Below are 20,890 nucleotides of genomic sequence, written 5' to 3'. Positions count from 1 at the left end.
TATTGAAGAGACTATCCTTTACCCATTTTATTTATTTATTTATTTTTTGAGGAGGATCAGCCCTGAGCTAACATCTGCTGCCAATCCTCTTTTTGCTGAGGAAGACTGGCCCTGAGCTAACATCCGTACCCATCTTCCTCCACTTTATAAATGGGATGCCTGCCACAGCATGGCTTGCCAAGCGGTGCCATGTCCACACCTGGCATTTGGACCAGCAAACCCCAGGCCGCTGAAGCGGAATGTGTGCACTTAACCACTGCGCCACCTGGCCGGCCCTTCCTTTACCCATTTTATATTCTTGGAGGCTTTGTCAAAAATTACTTGACTGGAAAAGTGTACATTGATTTCCGGGCTGTCTGTTCTGTTCCATTGATCTATGTTATTTTTATTCCAGTATGTTACTGTTTTGATTGCTATGGCTTGGCAATATATTTGAAATGAGGAAATGTGATGCCTCTGGCTTTGTTCTTCTTGTTCAAGATCCCTGTAGCTATTTGGGTCTTTGGTTGTTCCATAGAAATTTTAGTGTTGTTTTTTCTATTTCTGTGAAAAATACTATTAGAATTTTGATAGGGATTGCATAGAATCTGTAGATCGCTTTGGGTAGTGTGAACATTTTAACAGTATTGATTTTTCTAATCCATGAAGATAAGCTATCATTCTATTTATTTGTGTCTTCTTCAATTTCTTTCATCAATGTTTTATAGTTTTCAGTGTACAGATCTTTCACCTCCTTGGCTAAATTTATTCCTAAGTGTTTTATTCTTTTGATGCTGTTGTAAATGGGAATGTTTTCTTAATTTCTTTTTCAAATAGTTGTATATTGATTTTGTATCCTGCAACTTTGCTGAATTTATTTATTAGTTTCAACAGTTTTTTGATGGAGTCTTTAGGGTTTTCTGTGCATAAGATCATGTCATCTGCAAACAGAAACAGTTTTACTTCTTCCTTTCCAATTTGGATGCCTTTTATCTTTTTTGTGCCTAATTGCTCTAGCTAGGACTTCTGGTATTATGTTGAATAGAAGTGATGAGAGTGGGCATCTTTGTCTCATTCCTGATCTTAAAGGAAAAACTTTCAGCTTTTCTCCATTAAGTATGATATTAGTTGTGAGCTTGTCAAATGTGGCGTTTATTATGTTTAGGTACATTCTTCTATACCTAATTTGTTGAGAATTTTATCATGAAAGGATGTGTTTTCTGCATCTATTGTGATGATAATATGATTTTTATCCTTCGTTTTACTAATATGGTGTATCACATTTGTTGATTTGCATATTTTGAACCATTCTTTCGTCCTTGCGTAGTTTGTCTTTAAAAAATTCAATGACAATTTCCACCAATACATTAACTTTAAAGGGCTTTCATTTTGGTTACTTGAAGGGCAAATTTTGATTTATGCATAAAATATATATCCTTATGAGAGACCCATAAAGCCACAGCTTTTAGAGAACTCATGGGGATATTTTAAAAGTATTTAATAATGCCTTTTCTGCAACCAATTTTAGTCATTATCTTAAAACCTTTTTAAATTTATGAAATATTTCATACACACTTTAAAAATTCAACTTTAGCTCTTTATAATAAGACATTATTACTAAAAAACATGATAGTCGTTAACTTATTCTCTTTGGTTGCTGAGGTATATTCTAACCAGTAATCAAGTCAACCTTTCATTTACTTTTATCAAGCAACTACTATAGTATCAGTGGGAGAAATTTGCTATTCACTGTGGAGTCAGTAGGCTCCCAATAAAGAAAATGTAAAATTACATTGATTTTGTTTTCTCATTACAGAAGTAATACATGGTCATTGTAGAACATTTTGGAATATGGAAATATATTTAAAAAGAAGAAAAATTCATTCAAAATTTAAGCACATTAAAAATGATTACTTATTAACATTTTAGGGTATTTCCTTACTGTCTTTTTTTATACATTTTTATGTATGTATTAGCAGGTATATTTGTGCATATGTAGAGCATATATAAAATATTATATTGTAGGCATCATACTTTATATACAGTTTATACTTTTTTTTTTTTAAAGATTTTATTTTTTCCTTTTTCTCCCCAAAGCCCCCCGGTACATAGTTGTGTATTCTTCGCTGTGGGTCCTTCTAGTTGTGGCATGTGGGACGCTGCCTCAGCGTGGTTTGATGAGCAGTGCCATGTCCGCGCCCAGGATTTGAACCAACGAAACACTGGGCCGCCTGCAGCGGAGCGCGCGAACTTAACCACTCAGCCACGGGGCTAGCCCCTACAGTTTATACTTTTTAACTTAACTTTAGGTAATAAGCATTTTCACATATCATTAACTGTTGTCCAACACACGTTTTCATAACTGCATAATAGTTCCTTTTATGGGCATATGGTAATTCATTCAGCCATTACCCAATTGTTGGACATTTAGGTTACTCCAAATTCGTTAAATGTTAAAAATGTTAAAAATTCCATCAGGCATAAAACTGGCACAATTGAGGTATTGCTGAAGGACAGGAATACAAGCATAAAAGTGATAAACTGAGGTACTACCAAGAGAGATGATCACAGTGACGTGCCAAGTAGATTAGACAGCAAGATCCAGATCAGAGACACCCCTTGGTGGAAGAGCAAAGGAGTAAAGGCTAAACTCAGGCCCTAGTTGTAGAAACAGAAAGGAAGAGATGGATATAAAAACTATCACATTAGAACCTTGGTAGGACTTGGCAAATAATGGACAGTTTTGAGGTGCATGTCAAGAAACACTTCAAAGACTTTAATTTCTGTGATGGGGAAACTAATGCTATAAACAGAAATCATCAGATTCGGAGGAGGGGCTTGTTTGCAGGTAACTTTTAGCATGTTGAGTGTGAGCCGTCTACCATGACACTGATGGTCAGCTCAGCCGAACTGAAGCTTTGATGGACTCTCAGGGCTGGAGATGAAAGTACAAGTCATAAGTGGACAGAGAACATAATGGTCACTCCATAGGGATAATCGATACATTTGAGGCTGGTTCAGCACAGGTGGGGGAAATAGTTGAAGTTTTTAGGGATGACCCCATATTTTGGTGTAAAGAAAAGGAATAAGAACCAGTAAGAGAAGAGGAGAGGGAGAGACAATGAGATCTGGATAATAGAGAGATGTTGAGAGTCCAGGAAAGAAGAGAACATCGAGAATAAAACCCACAATGCTAAGAGCCACAGGCATCTATGCTGAAGACAAGCTACTGAGAGGCTGTGTGTAACCTTAAAAAAAATTCACTGGTGAAATGACCTTAAGCCAACTTTAAAGGCATTTGGAGCAAGTGGGTGGTAACTATGATTTTGAAAACTCAATGTAAAAAGAAGGAAAAAGTGGGGATGTGCATCTGAGGCAGTCAGAGGAGGGGGGGAGGTCGGGGGGGGGCACGTGTACGCCCTTATAACGTGGTTCTCCTTCACAGAATGTCACCTTCCAAGAAAATCTAGCCTTTCACCATAAAGCTGCCTATGAAATAGAAAAGAGTGAATTCATGTAGGCAATTCGCCTTGTTGGCCTAATTATTACTATTCAGAAAAAAGGAAGAAAGAAATCTTTTACCTTTTAGAATCTTCGAAGGGATAATTTATTCAAAGGGGAAAATTCTTTTTCAGGCAACCACTGAGGAAACTGAACTGAACAGTCAAGAAGATGGGAATGATGGTGAAAAAACAGAAAAAGGGAATACAGAACTTGCCTCATCAGGTTTGTCTCATAACAGATTAATTTTAAGGTGAATCATGATAACTTTTAAGATATAATGGAAATAGAGTCAAGAATTTCTCCTACTGAGCCATAGAAAGGTAGGTATCAAGCTCTATAACTGGTGTGGTTGTGCTGCCACCTAGAGGCTTGCTAGGGAAATTCCGACCATGTGATTCATCTTGCTGTAAAACCACCAGCCTGTGCTTTTTTGCTACTTTGTTTTATTTTTTTTGAAAGTGTATCTCCATCATCGTAAAGAAGACTGTATTTCCCCAAATAAATAATGCTAAAAACTGAAGGCCATATATTAACACACAGTAACAGCAATAGATAAGACGTAGATGAAAAATATATCATAAAAATAGATGCTGAGATGATAAAGCTGGTGAATAGTTTGAAAGAATAAAGTAATGCCACAAATATGGATGCTGAGTATGAATAGAGACCCACTGTTCCTTAAAGTAATGTTTCTCAATGTTTTTAACACATTTCTTCTTTTTTTTTCTTTCTGTTTTTTCTCCCGTCCCCCGACCCCCCAAGTACATAGTTGTACGTTTTAGTTGTGGGTCCTTCTAGTTGTGGCGTGTGGAACACCGCCTCAGCGTGGCCTGATGAGCGGTGCCATGTCTGCACTCAGGATCCAAACCAGCAAAACCCTGGGCCACCAAAATGGAGCACACGAACTTCACCACTCGGCCACCAGGTTGGCCCCTCTTCTTTTGATAAACATAAAAACCTCTCATTCTCTGGGGCTGACCCAGTGGTGTAGGGGTTAAGTTTGCGTGCTCTACTCCGGTGGCCTGGGGTCCACAGGTTCAGATCCCCCGGTGCAGACCTAGCACCACTCATCAAGCCATGCTGTGGCGGCATCCCACATAAAATAGAGGAAGATGTTGGCAACAGATGTTAACAACAATCTTCCTCAAGCAAAAAGAGGAAGATTGGCAACAGATGTTAGGTCAGGGCCAATCTTCCTCACAGAAAACAAAAACACAAAACCTCTCACTCTCTTCTAGTACCAAATTATTTTTAAATGGCATTTTAAAATAAATTAAATGTCATTACTAAAAATTTTAGCATAAGCTACTAACTAGATTGCACCTCCACATTTTGATACGCTCCCTCAGATGATAACTTTTCCACCCACTCAGAGTAGACCTAATTGTTTACATAGCAGAGAACACTTTATTCTCATTGCATTATGTATACCATGTAATCATCAACACATTCCAGTTATGCAAATGTGGTGTTAAAAAGGAGCTTTGACATACCAAAGGAAGAGTGAGGCTGCCGCTCAGTCATATGGATAGACATTATCTATAGATGTCCTCCCATCCAACCCACCTATCATAGTATTTTCTGTTTCAGTGTTTTGTTTCATATATTGTTATTCTTATGTAAACTGTGACTCTTATTAAGAACTTGAGTTTTTCGTAGTGGGATTCTTTGATGTGTTTTATGTTGCTTGAGTTTTTTATAATGTGAAAGAGCCTAGAGAATGTTGGCGTCTTAGGTTCTTTTATGCCTCTCATTGCACTGCAGTCTAGCTCCTAGTTGCCCGGAGCAGGATAAGTACACACGCAATGTACTTCGTGGCATCACAGGACAAATGGTCCTTTACATGGTCGTCTTCTTCTTCTTGATGTTTCTGAATGTGACTCCATTTCAGAGCCACAGCATTTTACAACCACTGTGACTCGATCCAGCCCGACTGTGGCCTTTGTGGAGTTTCCCTCCAGCCCCCAGCTGAAGAACGACGTGCCAGAAGAAAAAGACCAGAAGAAACTGGAAAATGAAATGAGCGGAAAGGTGGAATTGGTGCTGTCACAAAAGGTGAAGTCCCTAGTGGACCAAAGCAATTAAATCCAAAAGTTAGTGAGACTTCACATTTTGGCTGGCTGCTGCTGTGGCACTTGTTGTTAAGGACGATTTCTTTTCTCTTCTGATCTTTTTTCCTATCTTTAATCTGTATTTTTTTTTCCCTAAATACAAATGCACTACATGTTTATTGTAAAAATTTAAATACATATAGAAAGATACATAGATTATTCCATTTGGGCTGCTCTAATGGAATACCATAGGCTGGGTGGCTTATAAACAATAGAAATTTCTTTCTCACAGTTCCGCAGGCTGGAAAGTCCGAGATCAAGGCACTGGCAGATTTCGGTGTCTGGTGAGAATCTTCTTACGGGTTCATAGTCAACTGGCTTCTTGCTATGTCCTCACTTGGCAGAAGGGGCAGAGGAGCTCTCTGAGTCTCCTTCATAAGGGCACTAATCCCAATCGTGAGGGCCCTGCCCTCATGACCTAATCACCTGCCAAAGGCCCCACCTCCTGATGCCATCATCCTGGGGGTTAGGGTTTCAACATATGAATTTTGGGGGGACACAAACATTCAGTTTATACACAGAGAAAGTGAGGAAAAAAAGGAAAATACGTATATATTAGAGAAAGGGAGATAGGTGATTACAGTTGTTGCAACAGCTTTTATATATATACATATTTACAGTAATGTTCATGGAAATATGTAACAAATCCATCAGGTAATATATGTAAATATATTTAAAAATAAGATGTAAATAAACAAATGTGTAGAAATAGAACAAGAGAGAGAAAACATCACAGAAACCTACCTCTTTGTTAGTAACAATTGGTATATATTAGTATGTATATATATCTTTCAACATCTTTTAAAAGTTATTTTAAATAACTGGTTTTTAGTTATGAAGAATTAGATACATTTAAAAGAGAAATATAACATAAATATAAGTTATAAAGCTTTGCAGTTAGATTTTAGTTTGCTGTTCATGGGCTTGTTTATTTGCTTTTTAACCTATCGGCTTGCTAAATATTCTCTTTCCAATATCCACCCGTTTTATAGCAATGGTACTTCTGATGCCTCTAGATTTGAATAACGAGGAAACTAGAAAATTATTATTCTGATATAATGAGTTTTAACGCCTTGTTTTTATTAAATTTCTTCCTCTTTTGGAGTCTCATCTCATTTATGTTAGTTTGGCTTGTTTTCGAGCACAAAGTCTAAAAGTCTGCATCTTTTATACCAGTCTTCTCACCTTGGCTACCCTTTAGAATTTAAAACATACCAAGCGCACTCCAGATCAAACAAAGCAGAATCTCCGGGGGCAGGGCCCAGGCATCTGTATTTTCAAAAGCTCCCCAGGTGATTCTAATGGGCTGCCCAGATAGAGAACCACTGACTTGCATACTGACATATACTATATGTGGTGATATTCCAACTTTAAAAATTAACCCAAAATTTGGATTTGACTCTAAAGTGAAAATTTACCACTTCTGGTTCTGGTCCATCCTTCATTTACTCAACCAATATTGACTGTGCACCTACTGTGTGCCAGGCACTGAACTAGACACTGGATACTCAACAGTGAACACGACATGGCCCCTGGCCTTGAGGAGCTGAGAGTGCTGTCTCCTTGGTAGAACCACAAAAATACCTATGGCCTTGATGCCTTGTGGGAATTTCAGACTCTCCCTATTCCCCACTTTTCTATATAGAGGATTGAAGAATGGTCTGGAGGTCTGAAAGGAGGAACTAAAACTAGGAAAAACACTGGGGGCAGGCAGGACTTCCTCCTTTTCAGGTTTTGACTTATCTGCATTACATTTGTAACCATTATTTATTTATCATTCTAACAAATTGACATTTTTCTAACTTTAAACTGAAAGAAAAGCTCTATTATCACTGCTAGAATTAAAAAAAAAATCAAACAAAATGAATACCATAGCTAAAAAGTATTCATCTACATACCTCATCTGTGTTACCTCATCTGTGTAATCCATCTTTGGACCACCAGTGTCATACCTACCCCACTGTGGAAAAAATTGTTTTCAGGGGTTCTTAACTGTATAAGTGTGTGTGTATGCGGGTGTGCACCATGAACCCTTTGGCCATCTGGTAGACATTATTTTCAGAATAATATTTTTAGAAGCATAAAATACACAGGATTACCAAGTTTTCCTTGGTATCAAGTGGTACCGAGTACATACACCCCCTGAATTCTGTTCTGTGGTTAACTCCAGGTTAAGAATCTCTGCTAGTTGATTAGCAAATGGAATAACCGTCTTTGAACCCAATGCTCTTCTCACACCATGTGAATTTCCCCCGTTTCTCTTTTCCTGACTATACAGTTAACTCTTAGAGAAAGGAAGAAAGGTGATCACAGTGGTTGCAACAGGTTTTATTCTCTGATTTCACTTGAGGGTGTCACCTTTATAAAATGAAGTGCCCATCCACATAGGCTGACTTTTTCACATAGTGGTCATTTTGAGCATTTCTGCCAACAATTAACTGTTTCATTTACAACCGGGCATTTTCTGAAACGTGTTTTTTGTCAGACTCGATTATAGAGGAAATGGTATGAGGTTAAGATTTGAGGGTTGTCAACTTTGGTAAGTCTAGGCCTTGGCTTTTGCTCCCTGTCTAACACTGAAGTTCATGTGGACATCTGCTTGACCTCTGTAATGCAGAATGAAGTGATTAACTGTATTTTCCTTAGGATTCCATTAGGGTTGAATACATTGTTCATAAAGAAAAATAAAATCCTACTGAGAAGAAATTCTAGACATTAAAGCGTCCTGAGGACCAAACCGTAGATCAGCTTATGATGAAACAAGTGTTTCATAGCCTCACTCACCCTGTTGGCTGTCAAATCAATCCAGTGGGGACACAGCGCCAGCCAGAGAGGCAATCAAAGAAAGTCCTGTGAGCCGCTGAACGGACACGACTGACACAGCCGTGCTCCTCATTCAGATCTTTGCTCAGAGTCTCCTGAGTCTTATTTCAGACATTAGTTGGGTAATCTGGTCTTTCAGCAATCACTTGATTAGAAGCAACAAAGTGAAGAAGGATGTTTCTACTGAATGCCGTTCAGATTGGAGAGAAACAAAATAAAATTAAATAGTAATAACAAAAACAATCTATTTCTGCAAAGCAAACATAAGAATTTCTAAAGCCTGTAATTTTGGAACTCTCTACCATAAGGACAAGTAGTCTCACATGCCTCAGAAATCCCCTAAGCACATCACTGCTGTGGCACTATTTGATAGCGATTATTTATAATAATGCTTCTTTGTCAACAGGCAAAGGGTATTGTCTTTAATGTGCGTTGCATAAGTTTGTGGGGGGTTGTATAGTGTTGGGAGAATAACATCCATTAGAAACTAATATTACTTTAATATTTAGCACTCACATAGTAAGATTTTTTTATCTTATGTGGATCATCTCATTTCCTGACATTACAAATTCAGTATTATGTAGTATCAAGCAGAGAATGTGTGATTGATCAATACGAAAATGAGACAGAGTGATGTATAATCCTGAAGATGGAATACTATCCTCTGGGTTTGGATGAAAGTGATTATCAAATTTTTAGGCTCTAGTTTGATTTCTCTGAAAAGTGACCTCTGTGTTAATGTAGAAAAGCATGAAGGGGGTTTGGGCAAGGAGCAAAATTTTCCATTTAAAAGTTAAATATTTGGATTTATTGACTTAGGGAATAGCCATAGATCTTTACATTTCATTTTACCTGTGCATTTATTAATGGACAGTACTTGTAATGTTTATGTCATTTGCCCATGATCCAGGTGGTAAAGCCAAAATCTCCAGAGCCAGAAGCAACCCTGACGTTTCCATTTCTGGACAAAATGCCTGAAACCAACCAATTACATTTGCCAAATCTCAATTCTCAAGGTAAAGAGAAGGAACCATTTTAGTTTAATTCTACGTGTTCTGCTGGGCCCATCTGTAGTAAAACATTCTTTATTTTAAATTATGTTGACATCCCTTTAGCCATGGTGTTTGCCAGAGTCCACGAGGGCTGAATTAATAACTTCAGAATGGAAATCTGGGCTGCTTTCTCTATTTGGCCAAGCCAGGAACCCCGGCTGCCAAGACCATTCTGTCAGCCAGGCACTGTAGGCACAATAGGGCCTACACAAGTGTCTGATACCTTAAATTAATTTTACTGTCTCCAAAATGTAAAAAAACAAAAAAATTACAAAATAAAAAACCAATAGCTTTAATAAAAAGTTTATAGTCTTAATATTATATCAACTTCATTAATTATTAATTACCTAGTCTTTGTAAAATATCCATTTAATTTGACAATGACTTTGGAGAAAGTCAGATTTGCTTACTTCATAATAATTTCTGAGTGTACATGATGATTACTGAGAAGTCATTCATGATTGTACATTAAATGTGTTACTCATAACCAAAATCTTTAATCTTTCCAAAAATTCTTTATAGCAAGAATAGATAGATAGACAAACAGGCAGACTGTGGATATATTTTAGCATCTTTCATCAGTCCAGGCAAAGAGGATAGCACAGGGTCATTGTGGCTGGGAATTTATTTTTACTCTTCTTTCCAAGGATGGGCAGCTATTTGGGGCCACTATTGACAGAACCTGAGTTGGCTTCCATTAGCCTTTGCTGACACTGGGAGACAAGCCAGGTTCTATCTACATGACAGGAAGTACTGGGAGGGAATTAATTGGTACATACTCTGATGATCACTAGTTTCTTAATGTGGAAACAAGTTCAATACTGTCTTTAAAGCATCTGTTTTATGTTTGTCAGCCCTACCCTCCTGAAGAGAATGACATGAAGTCTCTTAACTGGGCCAGCATTTGACCATATTTAGACATTTTAATTCTGCCTATTTCTAGTACTTTGTAATTGTGTAGATAAGTAATATAGAGAGGAAATAGGTATTTTAAGCCAAGTTAATTAGTTTTGTTGTCTTACATATTTTTACATTCCATTACCTGTTGTCTGGCATCTCAATTTTGTAAAATGCGCTGTTGAAGTAAGGGACTTTACTTTCTGCTTTATCTAAGTTGAATGATTAAAAAATAAAATTTAGTAGCCCTAGAGCATTTCAAGATAGAATTCTATTTGGCGTACACCTGTCCTGTGCTCTGGCTCATGGAAGCCGTAATTGCGGCTGCAGGCTCTGGCGGCAGAGGCCTGAGTTCGAATTCTTGCTCATCTAGTCTCAGCTGTGTCACCTTACCCACCAAGTTCTCCCTAATCTTTATTTGTCACCTGTAAACTGGAAATAATTATAGTACCAACCTCATAGGACATTGGAAGAATTAAGTGAGATAAACCAAAAAAAGTGTTTTGCTCAACACTTGGCCCAGAATAAGCATGAATAATGTAATGTAAGAGTAATTAATAATGTAATCTAGTAGTTGCAGGATGGTAGCAGTAGGAACAGAAGTATAGAGCAAGATGCCAGGCAGAAATAAAGTATTCTTAGATGCTTTCCTTAAAATAAGAATGTTTATATTATGGGGATATGGCTTTAAGTACTAACTTTCAAACATGGGCATGTGCCAGGGTGCCCTGCAGGACTGGCTAAGATACAGATTGCTGGGTCCCAGCCCCACGGTGTCTGATTGAATAGGTCTGGGCTGAGGCCACAGGATTTGCATTTCTAACAAGTTCCCAAAGGTGGTGCTGATGCTGCAGATCCAGGGACCACACTCTGAAAACCACTGACTTGAAGGATGTGTTTGCATTGTGTGCCAAAGACATCGCTGCTAGATATAAAAGTAACAGTAGTACTTGTTTGGAGCATATAGAGTCCCTATCTTTCCCGAGGCGAAAGCCCTCCAGTAAGTATAACCTTAAAAGACATCATTTGTCTTTAACTGGGAGGGGAGGGGGCAGGTATAGGACTTAGCCCAGATGTAAAAAGTCAGTGCACATTTAAGTGACTAGTCTGAGGTCACATATCAAGTCCAAAGAAGCTATAGGGTTAAGATCAGGAATCCTGGAGCCATACCTAATTCTCTCTCCCTCGAAAGCGATATCTCCGCCATTTCCATAAAGTCATCAATTTATAGACTGATTATACAGGCTACTGAAGATCTGCCGGTGGGCCCTATTGATGTTCCATAGGTTTCCCTTAAACACACATATGTGCATAAATAGTCTTGAAATACTCTGAAGACATTCGGAAAATACATTTAGATGTGAGAAATTTCCTTCTCTCAACTGTCTCCCAACAGTAGAAAGATATCTCAAATTGGTGTTTGAGGAAAACGTGTGCACATTTTAAAACTGATGTCTTTACTCGCACTGAAAATGATGGCGGACCAGTGCAGCACATCGCTGAAGGATGCAGATGCTTGCGATGAGCTGCTGTGTCTGCCTGAAGCCATCACATTGCAGAAAGACATATGTACATTGTTTTGTTACACACATGTATAACTTCTGCCACAGACTTCCATAATAAGCTTTGTAAGGTACATAAAAAATAATTGAACTCATCTCTGCTTTTATACTTTTCCATTATTCCCCAAAAGCAATGTAAACTGTGCATTTTGCTCTTGCATAGCATATCATCCTATCATTTTGAGATTTAACTTTTTTTTTAAAGATTGGTACCTGAGCTAACAACTGTTACCAATCTTTTTTTTTCTGCTTTTTCTTCTCAAATCCCCCCAGTGCATTGTTGTATATTTTAGTTGTAGGTCCTTCTAGTTGTTGGCATGTGGGACGCTGCCTCAGCATGGCCTGAGGAGCGGTGCCATGTCCACGCCCAGGATCTGAACCGGCAAAACCCTGGGCCGCCCAAGTGGAGCACTAGAACTTAACCACTTGGCCACGGGGCCGGCCCAAGAGATTTAACACTTTTAACAATATCACCATTGAGAATGACCCTATAAAATTTCACCTAAAACCAACAAACAATAGCATACACTGTCCCGTTACTATTGACTTTTGCCCATGTCTTCAGGTTTTGTATGCATTTTATGAGATAATCTGTACTTGAGAGTCTGTCACTTTCAAGTCCTATATTGACCACAGCCAAACCTCCTTTGGTACTCGGGAGCATGGGTCTATTCAATTCTCACCCCCGTGTTCATGGTTTTCTGTTTGTTCTGTTCTGCCGTCTGATCTAGAGTCGCCTGGCACTGCCAGCGTTCCGCTTAGAGTTCAGAACTCTTGGCGACGTTCCCAGTTTTTCTCCCAGTCAGGTAAAACGCACACTGGGTAGCTGTTTCTTTTGTGCAAAAATCCATGTTGCGTGCAACCAATGATGTCTGGTATTTTTCTTCATTTCTGATTTCAGAAAAAAGAAATGCTTGTTTCTGGCACACAGTTAGCAAAGAGCTAGTTCTTTGATATCAGTACCAGTTATACTAAAGGGGGGAGGAAATCCACAGAATTTTACTTTGATTTTAAGAATCCAAAGAAATAATAATATTTCTTTCTTTATTGTCCTCTTTTTTTAAAAAAACAAAGTTTAGAAGCATTTACTGGGGACTGGTAATGGTTCTCTTGTTAACTGTGTCACTCTGTTTACTTCCTGGATGACATCTGGCCTCTCTCTGTATGAGACTTCTCATGTCAGACAGTGAGGGAACTGATCAACCAAGCCAGAATGCAAGGTGCATTAAAAACCAGCACTAATAAGAATAGTTTTTGCCTCCTAGAGTCTTGTACCTGGTGCTAATTGATGTGGTCAATCATATTACATTGGTCATAACTTCTTTTGGTGGTGGGTACAAACTGCTTCAGGGATCTGCTTTTTTGTGATTTTCTAATGCTCTTGGCTTACAAAAATAAAAAACTTGGTCTGAAACTGACATAGGAACCACACCCCACTGAGAAGATCAAAAAGAAAGACAATTAGAAACCACTCACATTGTGATCTTTTTTCCCTTTCTTTCTGTGCAGTGGATTCTCCAGGCAGTGAAAAGTCCCCTGTAACTACACCTGTAAGTAACTCATTTTAAGGAATAAGATCAGGCATTTAGCGTAATTTTAATTTGTAAGGTATTTGATTTGCTTAAAGAAGAGTCAACCAAAAATGGGCTTCAAACAATTGATTGTAAAAGAACAATTGAAAGTTGTGTATGATGCTCTCAGGTGAATATGCAGACAGACGCGGATCGTCATTGTGCGGGGTTGTTATCGTGCCTGGAAACAAAATGATAAGTGAGTCAGGGAAATAAAATCGAAAACAGGCGGTGAAAATGAATGTGACAATAGGAGTTACTATTAAGATACACAACCTCTGTAGGCTTTCAGAATCACTTTTTTAAATGAGGGTAACACTTCAACATAGTGTACCGTTGGCAGGCAGGACCCAGCCTGGACTCTCTCTGAGAGACCCAAGCTGTCTTTGTTGCACACCTTCTCGCAATCAGTATCTTGAGCAATATGAACTGTATATCAATGAAATTTTTTAACAGTTTTCTAATTAAAATATCAAGACACATGACACCATGGAAATTCCTTGCTGTTGAATTATATCTGAACTCTCTCTACAGACCTGAGTCTTCTCTGAACTGGGTGTTTCCAATGCTGGGCCTGTCGCCTTGTTCACCCTCTGAAATTCTCATCAGATTTGGAGACTTCCTCTGTGACACAATCAACTGTAGCATTTCCCCTGAGCCCCCCGGGTGCAGCCACATGATCACTGATGCACCTTTGATTCCAGATTTACTAACCATATGACCCTGAAGGTGTTACATGACTTCTCTGAACCTTGTCTTCCTTGATTGTACAATGAGATGATCATACCTTCCTTTCAGGGTGTTGTGAGCCTTAATTGAAATAATTATATGGAAGCCTCTAGCACAGTGCCTGGGACACAAACAAATCCTCCCCAGAGCCTAATCCAAGAGGCCCACCACAGCCAATACCAATTCTTATCTGTAGGTAAATTGTCTCACTTTGGGAATTCTAAGTGCCTGTGCAGAGAGGAGAAGGGACCCATTGCTTGTCACATCACCCTCAGTATCTCCAGCCACATTCCAGAACTAGTGACCATTTGTGGAGGCTTGGTCTTGAGCCAACGCTGGGAATCCTGAGTTTCCTGGGAAGCTGAGTTCACCCATGGAAGATGGGAACATGCAGAAGGACCCCAAAGCTTGCATTCATGGCACAGATCCGAAGATTTCCATTTTAAATTACATAGAACAACATTGTCAAATTGTTCTTGTCCCCCCACCCAGGCAAGGGTGGAAAGAAAGGGCATTCTAAAGAGGTACATTCTTATTTCGGGCTTATGAGAATAGAACAAGAAAGAGACAGATGACTGACCTATATAAGTGAATCCTCTGAAAACAGTTACCCAAATTTGATGTCCTTTTAATGATAAATAGCTCTTCATAGAATAGAAAAGCAAAAAAAAAATTGAAAATGAGAGAAGCTTGAAGAGGAAGTAAGCATTTGATTGTGCTGACGTCCGTAGCCTCAGGCCTTTCTTGGTCAGACTTGGAGTGAGCTGAAGCTCTAGGGTCAGGGTCTGTGGAAGGGAGAGAAGAAGGAGATGCATTAGCCAGCATGAAGTGATTCCATTCATTTATTCCACAAACATTGATTGAAGGCCTGAAATTCCAAGGTCTTGGGTTACTAAGGGGGATAAGGGGCCCTGCCTGCCACTGAGGAATCCCTAGGCCAGAAGAAGATACAGATCTTAAACAGATAAATTGTAGAACAAGTGGGCTAAATGTTCTCCATTCTGACTCTCTAGCACCTTTTATATCTCTTTTATGATAGTTATTTTCCTGTCATCTGGTGATCATTTATAAATAGGTCACTCCCCCACGCACCCCCTAACACACACACTCAGTTGTAAGCTCCACAAGGCTGGGACTCTTGGCCAGCTGGTGTCCCCACTTGGCCCACAGTGAGTGCTCAGCAAATAGTCACCAAAGAAAGGAGCTCAGTTCCTTTTCTTTCCCTCTTGTTTATCCCACTGGTATCTTCCTCTTTATCTTCCTCTGAAAATGCTCATTGTTTTTCTTTCTTGCCGTTTTAACAAATATTCCGTATTTTCTTCTGTGCTCAATCTCCCTACCCCACACTTCCTCCTCCTATCTGCTTCCCCCTTCTCAACTTATTCTTGCAATTACTACCTAGTGAAATCTGAAAATTAAGTAATTCCTAGTTGTAGCTCTTGTTTTCCTACTAGTGGACTTTCCCCATTGGGCTCCCTATGGCTTTATTCACATAACCACAAACTTTTTCCTCAAAAGACAAAGAAGGGCCATGCTCCTGAGAGAGGTACTGAACATTTAAACTTGTAAGTCTTGCTTGTAAGTCTCAGGAAAATGCTGGGTGGAAACAACCTCCAACATGAATGCAATAGAATTTCCCATCTGGGATCGACATTTAGATAACATTTTCTGGTCATCCAAGGGAATTTGGGAACCTTTGGATCATATACCATTGAGTAGTTTTTTCCCTGTATGACCTGTCAGAGCCTTTAGTAGGCTGATATTCAGTGTGAATCCAAGAGTGGCATTTTAGAAGTACATTTCCCTACCCCCTATTTACCCACCTTTTTTTGAGTTGCTGTGGGCATCTTAGCCATCCGAACGATTTGCAGGAACCACAGCAAGTGTACCAATTTTAGGCCCATGTTTCATATGTCTAAACACATTAAAGTTATAGATAATTATAATGTTATAAATCAAGCAACACCCATGGCCTGGCCTACATTCTCAGCCTGGAGATACCCCTGGGCCAGCCCAGCCATGCACCTGAGTGGGAGCGTGGATCTGGTAGGGGCAGGGCAGGGCAAAAGGTGGGCTGGCCCAGGTCTCTTGGGCAATAACTAGACCCATCTAAACCTTGGACAGGACTGACCCTGTCCAGCTTCCCAGGCAGCCAGGGTAGGTAGATGCTGCCTGCTCCTCACCCCACTCTAGACTCTCCCTCACCTCCCTAACTCCTCCACCTTCTCCTCACTTTTTCTCTCAAGATTCCCAGGCAGTTCTAAGTGCCTCCCAAAACTACCCATCAGCACAGAGGGAAGGGAGGGAGCGCAGTTATGGGGAACCTGGTCTGCCTCGGCTCCTGCGCTGGTGACAGGGGAGGCCAACTTTAAACACAGCAGCCCCTCTTTTGCTGGTTTCCAGGGACAGGCTGTGATTCCCCCACCCTTCACCCTCTCAATCTCATATTGTGTGGCCTGGGCACCTGCTTTAGTTCATGCAGCCTTCTCCCATTATCCTCACTCACTCACTTGGTTCCAAACTCACAGAAACCTTTTTTAAAAGACAGAAGTCTTTGGGTTTGAGTGTTTGTTAGGCAGGCCCCAGGGCGGGGGCTTCCCCTTGCCTGGCCCTCAGGTGATCCTTGTGGGCATTGGTGAGTTAAACCTACTTTAGGGCCAGCTGGTATAGAACAGCAATAACAGTACAAAAGACTAATTTTATGGCGTGGCACACCCCACTTCTTATAAAACGCAGTTCTGCTCAAATAATCAGACCCACTTGTCTGGACTAAGGATCGGTATGTAGAATGAATATCTTATGCTCGGGAGCATGACTGCATTTAAGAAATCACTTCCAAGAGAAGTGAAGGAAAAGCCTTCCCATGGTCATGGGAAATCACTTCATGTTTTCATTAGCTCCAAGAAGGTTCACAGAATCATACCAGCATCTTGGAAGTAAACCAAAGAGGAACTAAGGTTGAAAAGTGGTTTCTGCCAACAAAGAGGACCTTTAGATATGTGAAGTCTTCTGCTTCTGCGTGTCCATCCAGGTGCCAGGCCATCAGCTAATTGTTTCCCTTCTCCTGGCCTGGCCTTGAGGACATGGCTTAATTCTGATCATGCTTTTATTTCCTAAGCAGTTTAAGTTCTGGGCATGGGACCCAGAAGAGGAGCGCAGGCGACAGGAAAAATGGCAACAGGAGCAGGAACGTTTGCTCCAGGTAGGACTGGTTTGCTGCTTTTTTTTTTTTCTTTTAGATGATGCTCTTAATTTCTGTTAGTTTGTTAAATAGATTTTTAGCACAGGAAATACATAGAATCTGATTCTTCTCAGAAGTCAATGAGTCTAAGTCAGTTCGTTTTGTGTCCATGTGACAGAATGCCTGTGTCTAATTCCTCCTGCCAGGAGTTACACTGATGAACACAATGCATTTCATTAAAAAAAAAAAATCCAAGTATTGATTAAGAGCCAATCCAGCCATTCATCACCTCCTTAGTTGCCAAACAAATTCCAGTCCAAGTAGCAGTGGGAATGACTTATCAAAAAGCTATTGGATAGCAAACATGGGGAATAAAATTTGACCCGGGTCTAGTTCCTTAAGTAGAAATGTTTGCTCCATCTTTGAGTAAAAGCTGCTAATTTTCAAGTCTAGAAAAATCCTGGGAGCACTTGTATCATGCTCCCACTTGTTTCATGCCAGTTTTGTGGAGTAACAGGACTTCAAAATGTAACCTAGTAACTTTAGAAACTAACCTATGCTGGACCCTGGGGATGTGCCAGGACTGTGGTTGGTGCTTGACATATTTTATCTAATTTAATCCTTGTACAATTCTTTAAAGTATGTGTTATTAGCTCCAGTTTGCAATTGAAAAAACTAAGGCTCAAAGAAGTTAAATTAATTGCCCAAGGTCAAACAGTTAAACAAGTGTTAAACTTGGTTTCAGGTCCAAGTCTGGATGACTTTAAAACTCATGTTCTTTCCACTATATTCCCAATAGTACTGATTTTATATTTTTTAAAAATTGTAAAGGAAAAGAATGTTAAACCTCATTAATCTTGATGATGATTTTCTGCTGTTATGTAGAAAGCAATGCTTAATGTGAGTTTATTTTACTTACTTTTTTCTTATCTTTTTGTTCTAATCCTTTTGGCTAGGAGCAGAGAGCAAAGGGGCAGTTTGGGAAGTTAGTCAGTTGTAGTGTGGCTACAGGTCTGCCAGTTAATCCTGACACTTTTCACAATTACAGAGGGGTAAATCTTCAATACCAAAATGTTAGTTAGAACCAGATTCAGCAAAGTCCCTGAATCTGGAAGCTTTGGGGACCCTTAGGTCCATTGGGAGACCCCAGACCAGCCCTGGCCATCTGCTATTCTCCTGGAAATCAGGTGCCCATTCTTCAGCTAAATGGTGAACAGCCAACAGTCAAAAATTCCACAGAGTAAGGCAGACAGGCGAGTGTGCTGCCCATTGTGTTGCTCTGTCTGTTACACTCTGCAGGGTGGCCATGGTTACAGATAACAGGCATATGTATTGTTCCTGTCCCACCAAATTGTTACCCAGTGTGGCATCATGGGTTGTGGGCTTTGGGGCAAGGTGTTTGTGGGGGAAAGAAAGTTGTGTGTGTAAGTGTGTGTGTGCTACAGACGTACCACATCTTTCACTCCCTGCATCGTCAGTTCATCCTCTTGGTGAGGGAGCAAGTGGTGAGCTCCTAGAACCAATAAGCCAAAAAAGTTTTTCAGCTTTTGTGAAGTTTTGGGTGTGTTTCCTCTATTCTGAAAAGCCCCTGAAGTCCCTCTCTAAAACTTTACAATATTAGGTTTTGGTAACAAATTTTTACCTGGAGTTAAAAGCCATGGGTTGACCAACAGTGGTTTTGCCAGAGCGTTAATAAGAACATCAGACTCCAGACAATTCCAATAAAGTCCTTTTGCTCCTGAGGTAATGACATAACAGGCAATACCTGGAGGAATTCTCAGTGCCTTCCCCAGGAAGATAGAAGCACAGACTTGTTTTAGCCTCAGGGAGAGGATTGACAATAATCAGCCTAAAACATTTGACTGTGTGTAGTGCACCTCAGTGATTCCTTTGTCTGTCATGACAGGGATGCCATTCCCAAGGCATCCACGGGTGTCAGTTCTCATTTTAAGCATTAATGTTAATCTCCATTTATTTTTTTCTCGTCAGCTCTCAGGGACTCCAGTCACATTTTTCAAGCCATCCTTATTCAGAGTATTTTATTTTTTTCCCAGAAGTGGTGACTAGTGTTGTATTGTTTCTGAAAACAAGAATGGCACTTCTAATATTGAAGCCTTCTAATGGCCTGTTTAAGTAACTTCTGAATTAAGAGAAGCTTTTAATGCTAGGAAGATTCCGTTTTGGTAGAATGGCTACAAGAAAGAGTAATTCAGCTACTCAGCTAATTATCATCTTGTCCACTTTGGACCCTTCTGCATTGTCTATCTCGTAAACCTATAAGGGTATTTTTTTTTTTAATCTTTTATTGAACTCTACCAGTGGCAATGTATTTTTATTAGTGGAACAGTAAAACTCACTGAAGGATCCAGTAAAAGGAAACTATCGGTTTAGCCTACATCCTAGGACAAAATCCAAGTTAAGGAAGATTTTAGAATCTTTCCATTTTTCCATCTTTTCTCTTTCCGTAAGCAAATCAAACACCAACAGCCAAAAACATTGCTATCCATTGGATTTTTTATGTTCCTAACACATTTGATAACACAAAATAGTCTTCCCCTTTTGTTGCATGAATCAGTTAGATTCAGAATGTTACAAGAACATAGTCTTGCAACATGTTATACGTGGTGGTGTAGAGGGGAGAAAAGTCCTAACAATGTATGCAATGATCAGTTCAGAACAATCTATGGGAATTCCATAACAGGAGAGATACCAGAAGGAGCAGGACAAGCTGAAAGAAGAATGGGAAAAGGCCCAAAAGGAGGTGGAAGAGGAAGAACGCAGATACTATGAGGAGGTAGGAAATTCCTAAGAAGGCGTTTGATCTCGTAGTCCTAATTCCTCAAACTCTATCAACGGTTTTTGTGTCTGTGCTGTGTGCACGCATGTGGCTGTGTCTGATTCTTTTTACTCACAGCGAAGCCCATCAACCTCTTTAAAAGAGTCACATCCTACAGGCTCCAAAAGACCACAATTCCCCCAAATTTAGTTTGTGGTTCGGGTGTGCAGAGTCATGGTGAAGGGAGACAATATAATCGTATCTGTTCTTTAGTCCAAGTCACATTCTTGATTTTTCTTGATTTATCTGAGAGAGATGAAAGTATCAATTTATTTGTGTGTTTGTTTGAGGCAAGCATTTGTAATAGTAGTGAATTAATTTTATGAGTATAATTTTGATATCGAGGCTAAGTGAATTCTTACCACTGCATTCACTATATAGTCCTAAAAAGATTTGGAAAGGCAGAGAACTTTGTTTTGTCTCTTTTTTTTAGATGAAAAAGTGAGACCACATTAGAGAATTTGAAGGGAGCTACATTTTATGTGTTTCCTAAAATTTGTTTATGATTAAAATTTTTGTCAATTTTATCTTCAACAACAATTTTTGTGTGTAATCTGATCCCTAATAGCATTTCTAATTAGGCTTCTTGAATCACACTAACTAATTAATTTGCAAAGACTTTGTTTTTCTAAATAGAATGCTAAT

General features: G+C 39.5%; 1 protein-coding gene across 4 annotated transcripts in view; it reads left to right on the top strand.

Annotated features, from left to right (window-relative positions):
• The window catches only part of LOC124232944 (LIM and calponin homology domains-containing protein 1), a 311,710-nt gene that overhangs the window by 273,450 nt on the left and 17,370 nt on the right, over positions 1 to 20,890 (top strand). For 2 of the 4 annotated variants that reach the window (XM_046649899.1, XM_046649902.1), the window contains 6 exons: positions 3,615 to 3,705; positions 5,375 to 5,538; positions 9,328 to 9,433; positions 13,438 to 13,478; positions 17,350 to 17,430; positions 20,111 to 20,203. In XM_046649899.1, coding sequence (XP_046505855.1) covers positions 3,615 to 3,705; positions 5,375 to 5,538; positions 9,328 to 9,433; positions 13,438 to 13,478; positions 17,350 to 17,430; positions 20,111 to 20,203 — 576 coding nt within the window. Of the gene's footprint in view, positions 1 to 3,614; positions 3,706 to 5,374; positions 5,539 to 9,327; positions 9,434 to 12,659; positions 12,735 to 13,437; positions 13,479 to 17,346; positions 17,431 to 20,110; positions 20,204 to 20,890 lie in introns of all 4 variants that reach the window. The other 2 variants (XM_046649900.1, XM_046649901.1) reach the window with 2 other exon arrangements.

The sequence above is a fragment of the Equus quagga genome, unplaced genomic scaffold (genome assembly GCF_021613505.1).
Source record: "Equus quagga isolate Etosha38 unplaced genomic scaffold, UCLA_HA_Equagga_1.0 146_RagTag, whole genome shotgun sequence".
Taxonomy (NCBI): Eukaryota; Metazoa; Chordata; class Mammalia; order Perissodactyla; family Equidae; genus Equus; species Equus quagga.
The sequence above is the reverse complement of the archived record's forward strand: the minus strand, read 5'-3'. Positions and strand labels throughout refer to the sequence as shown.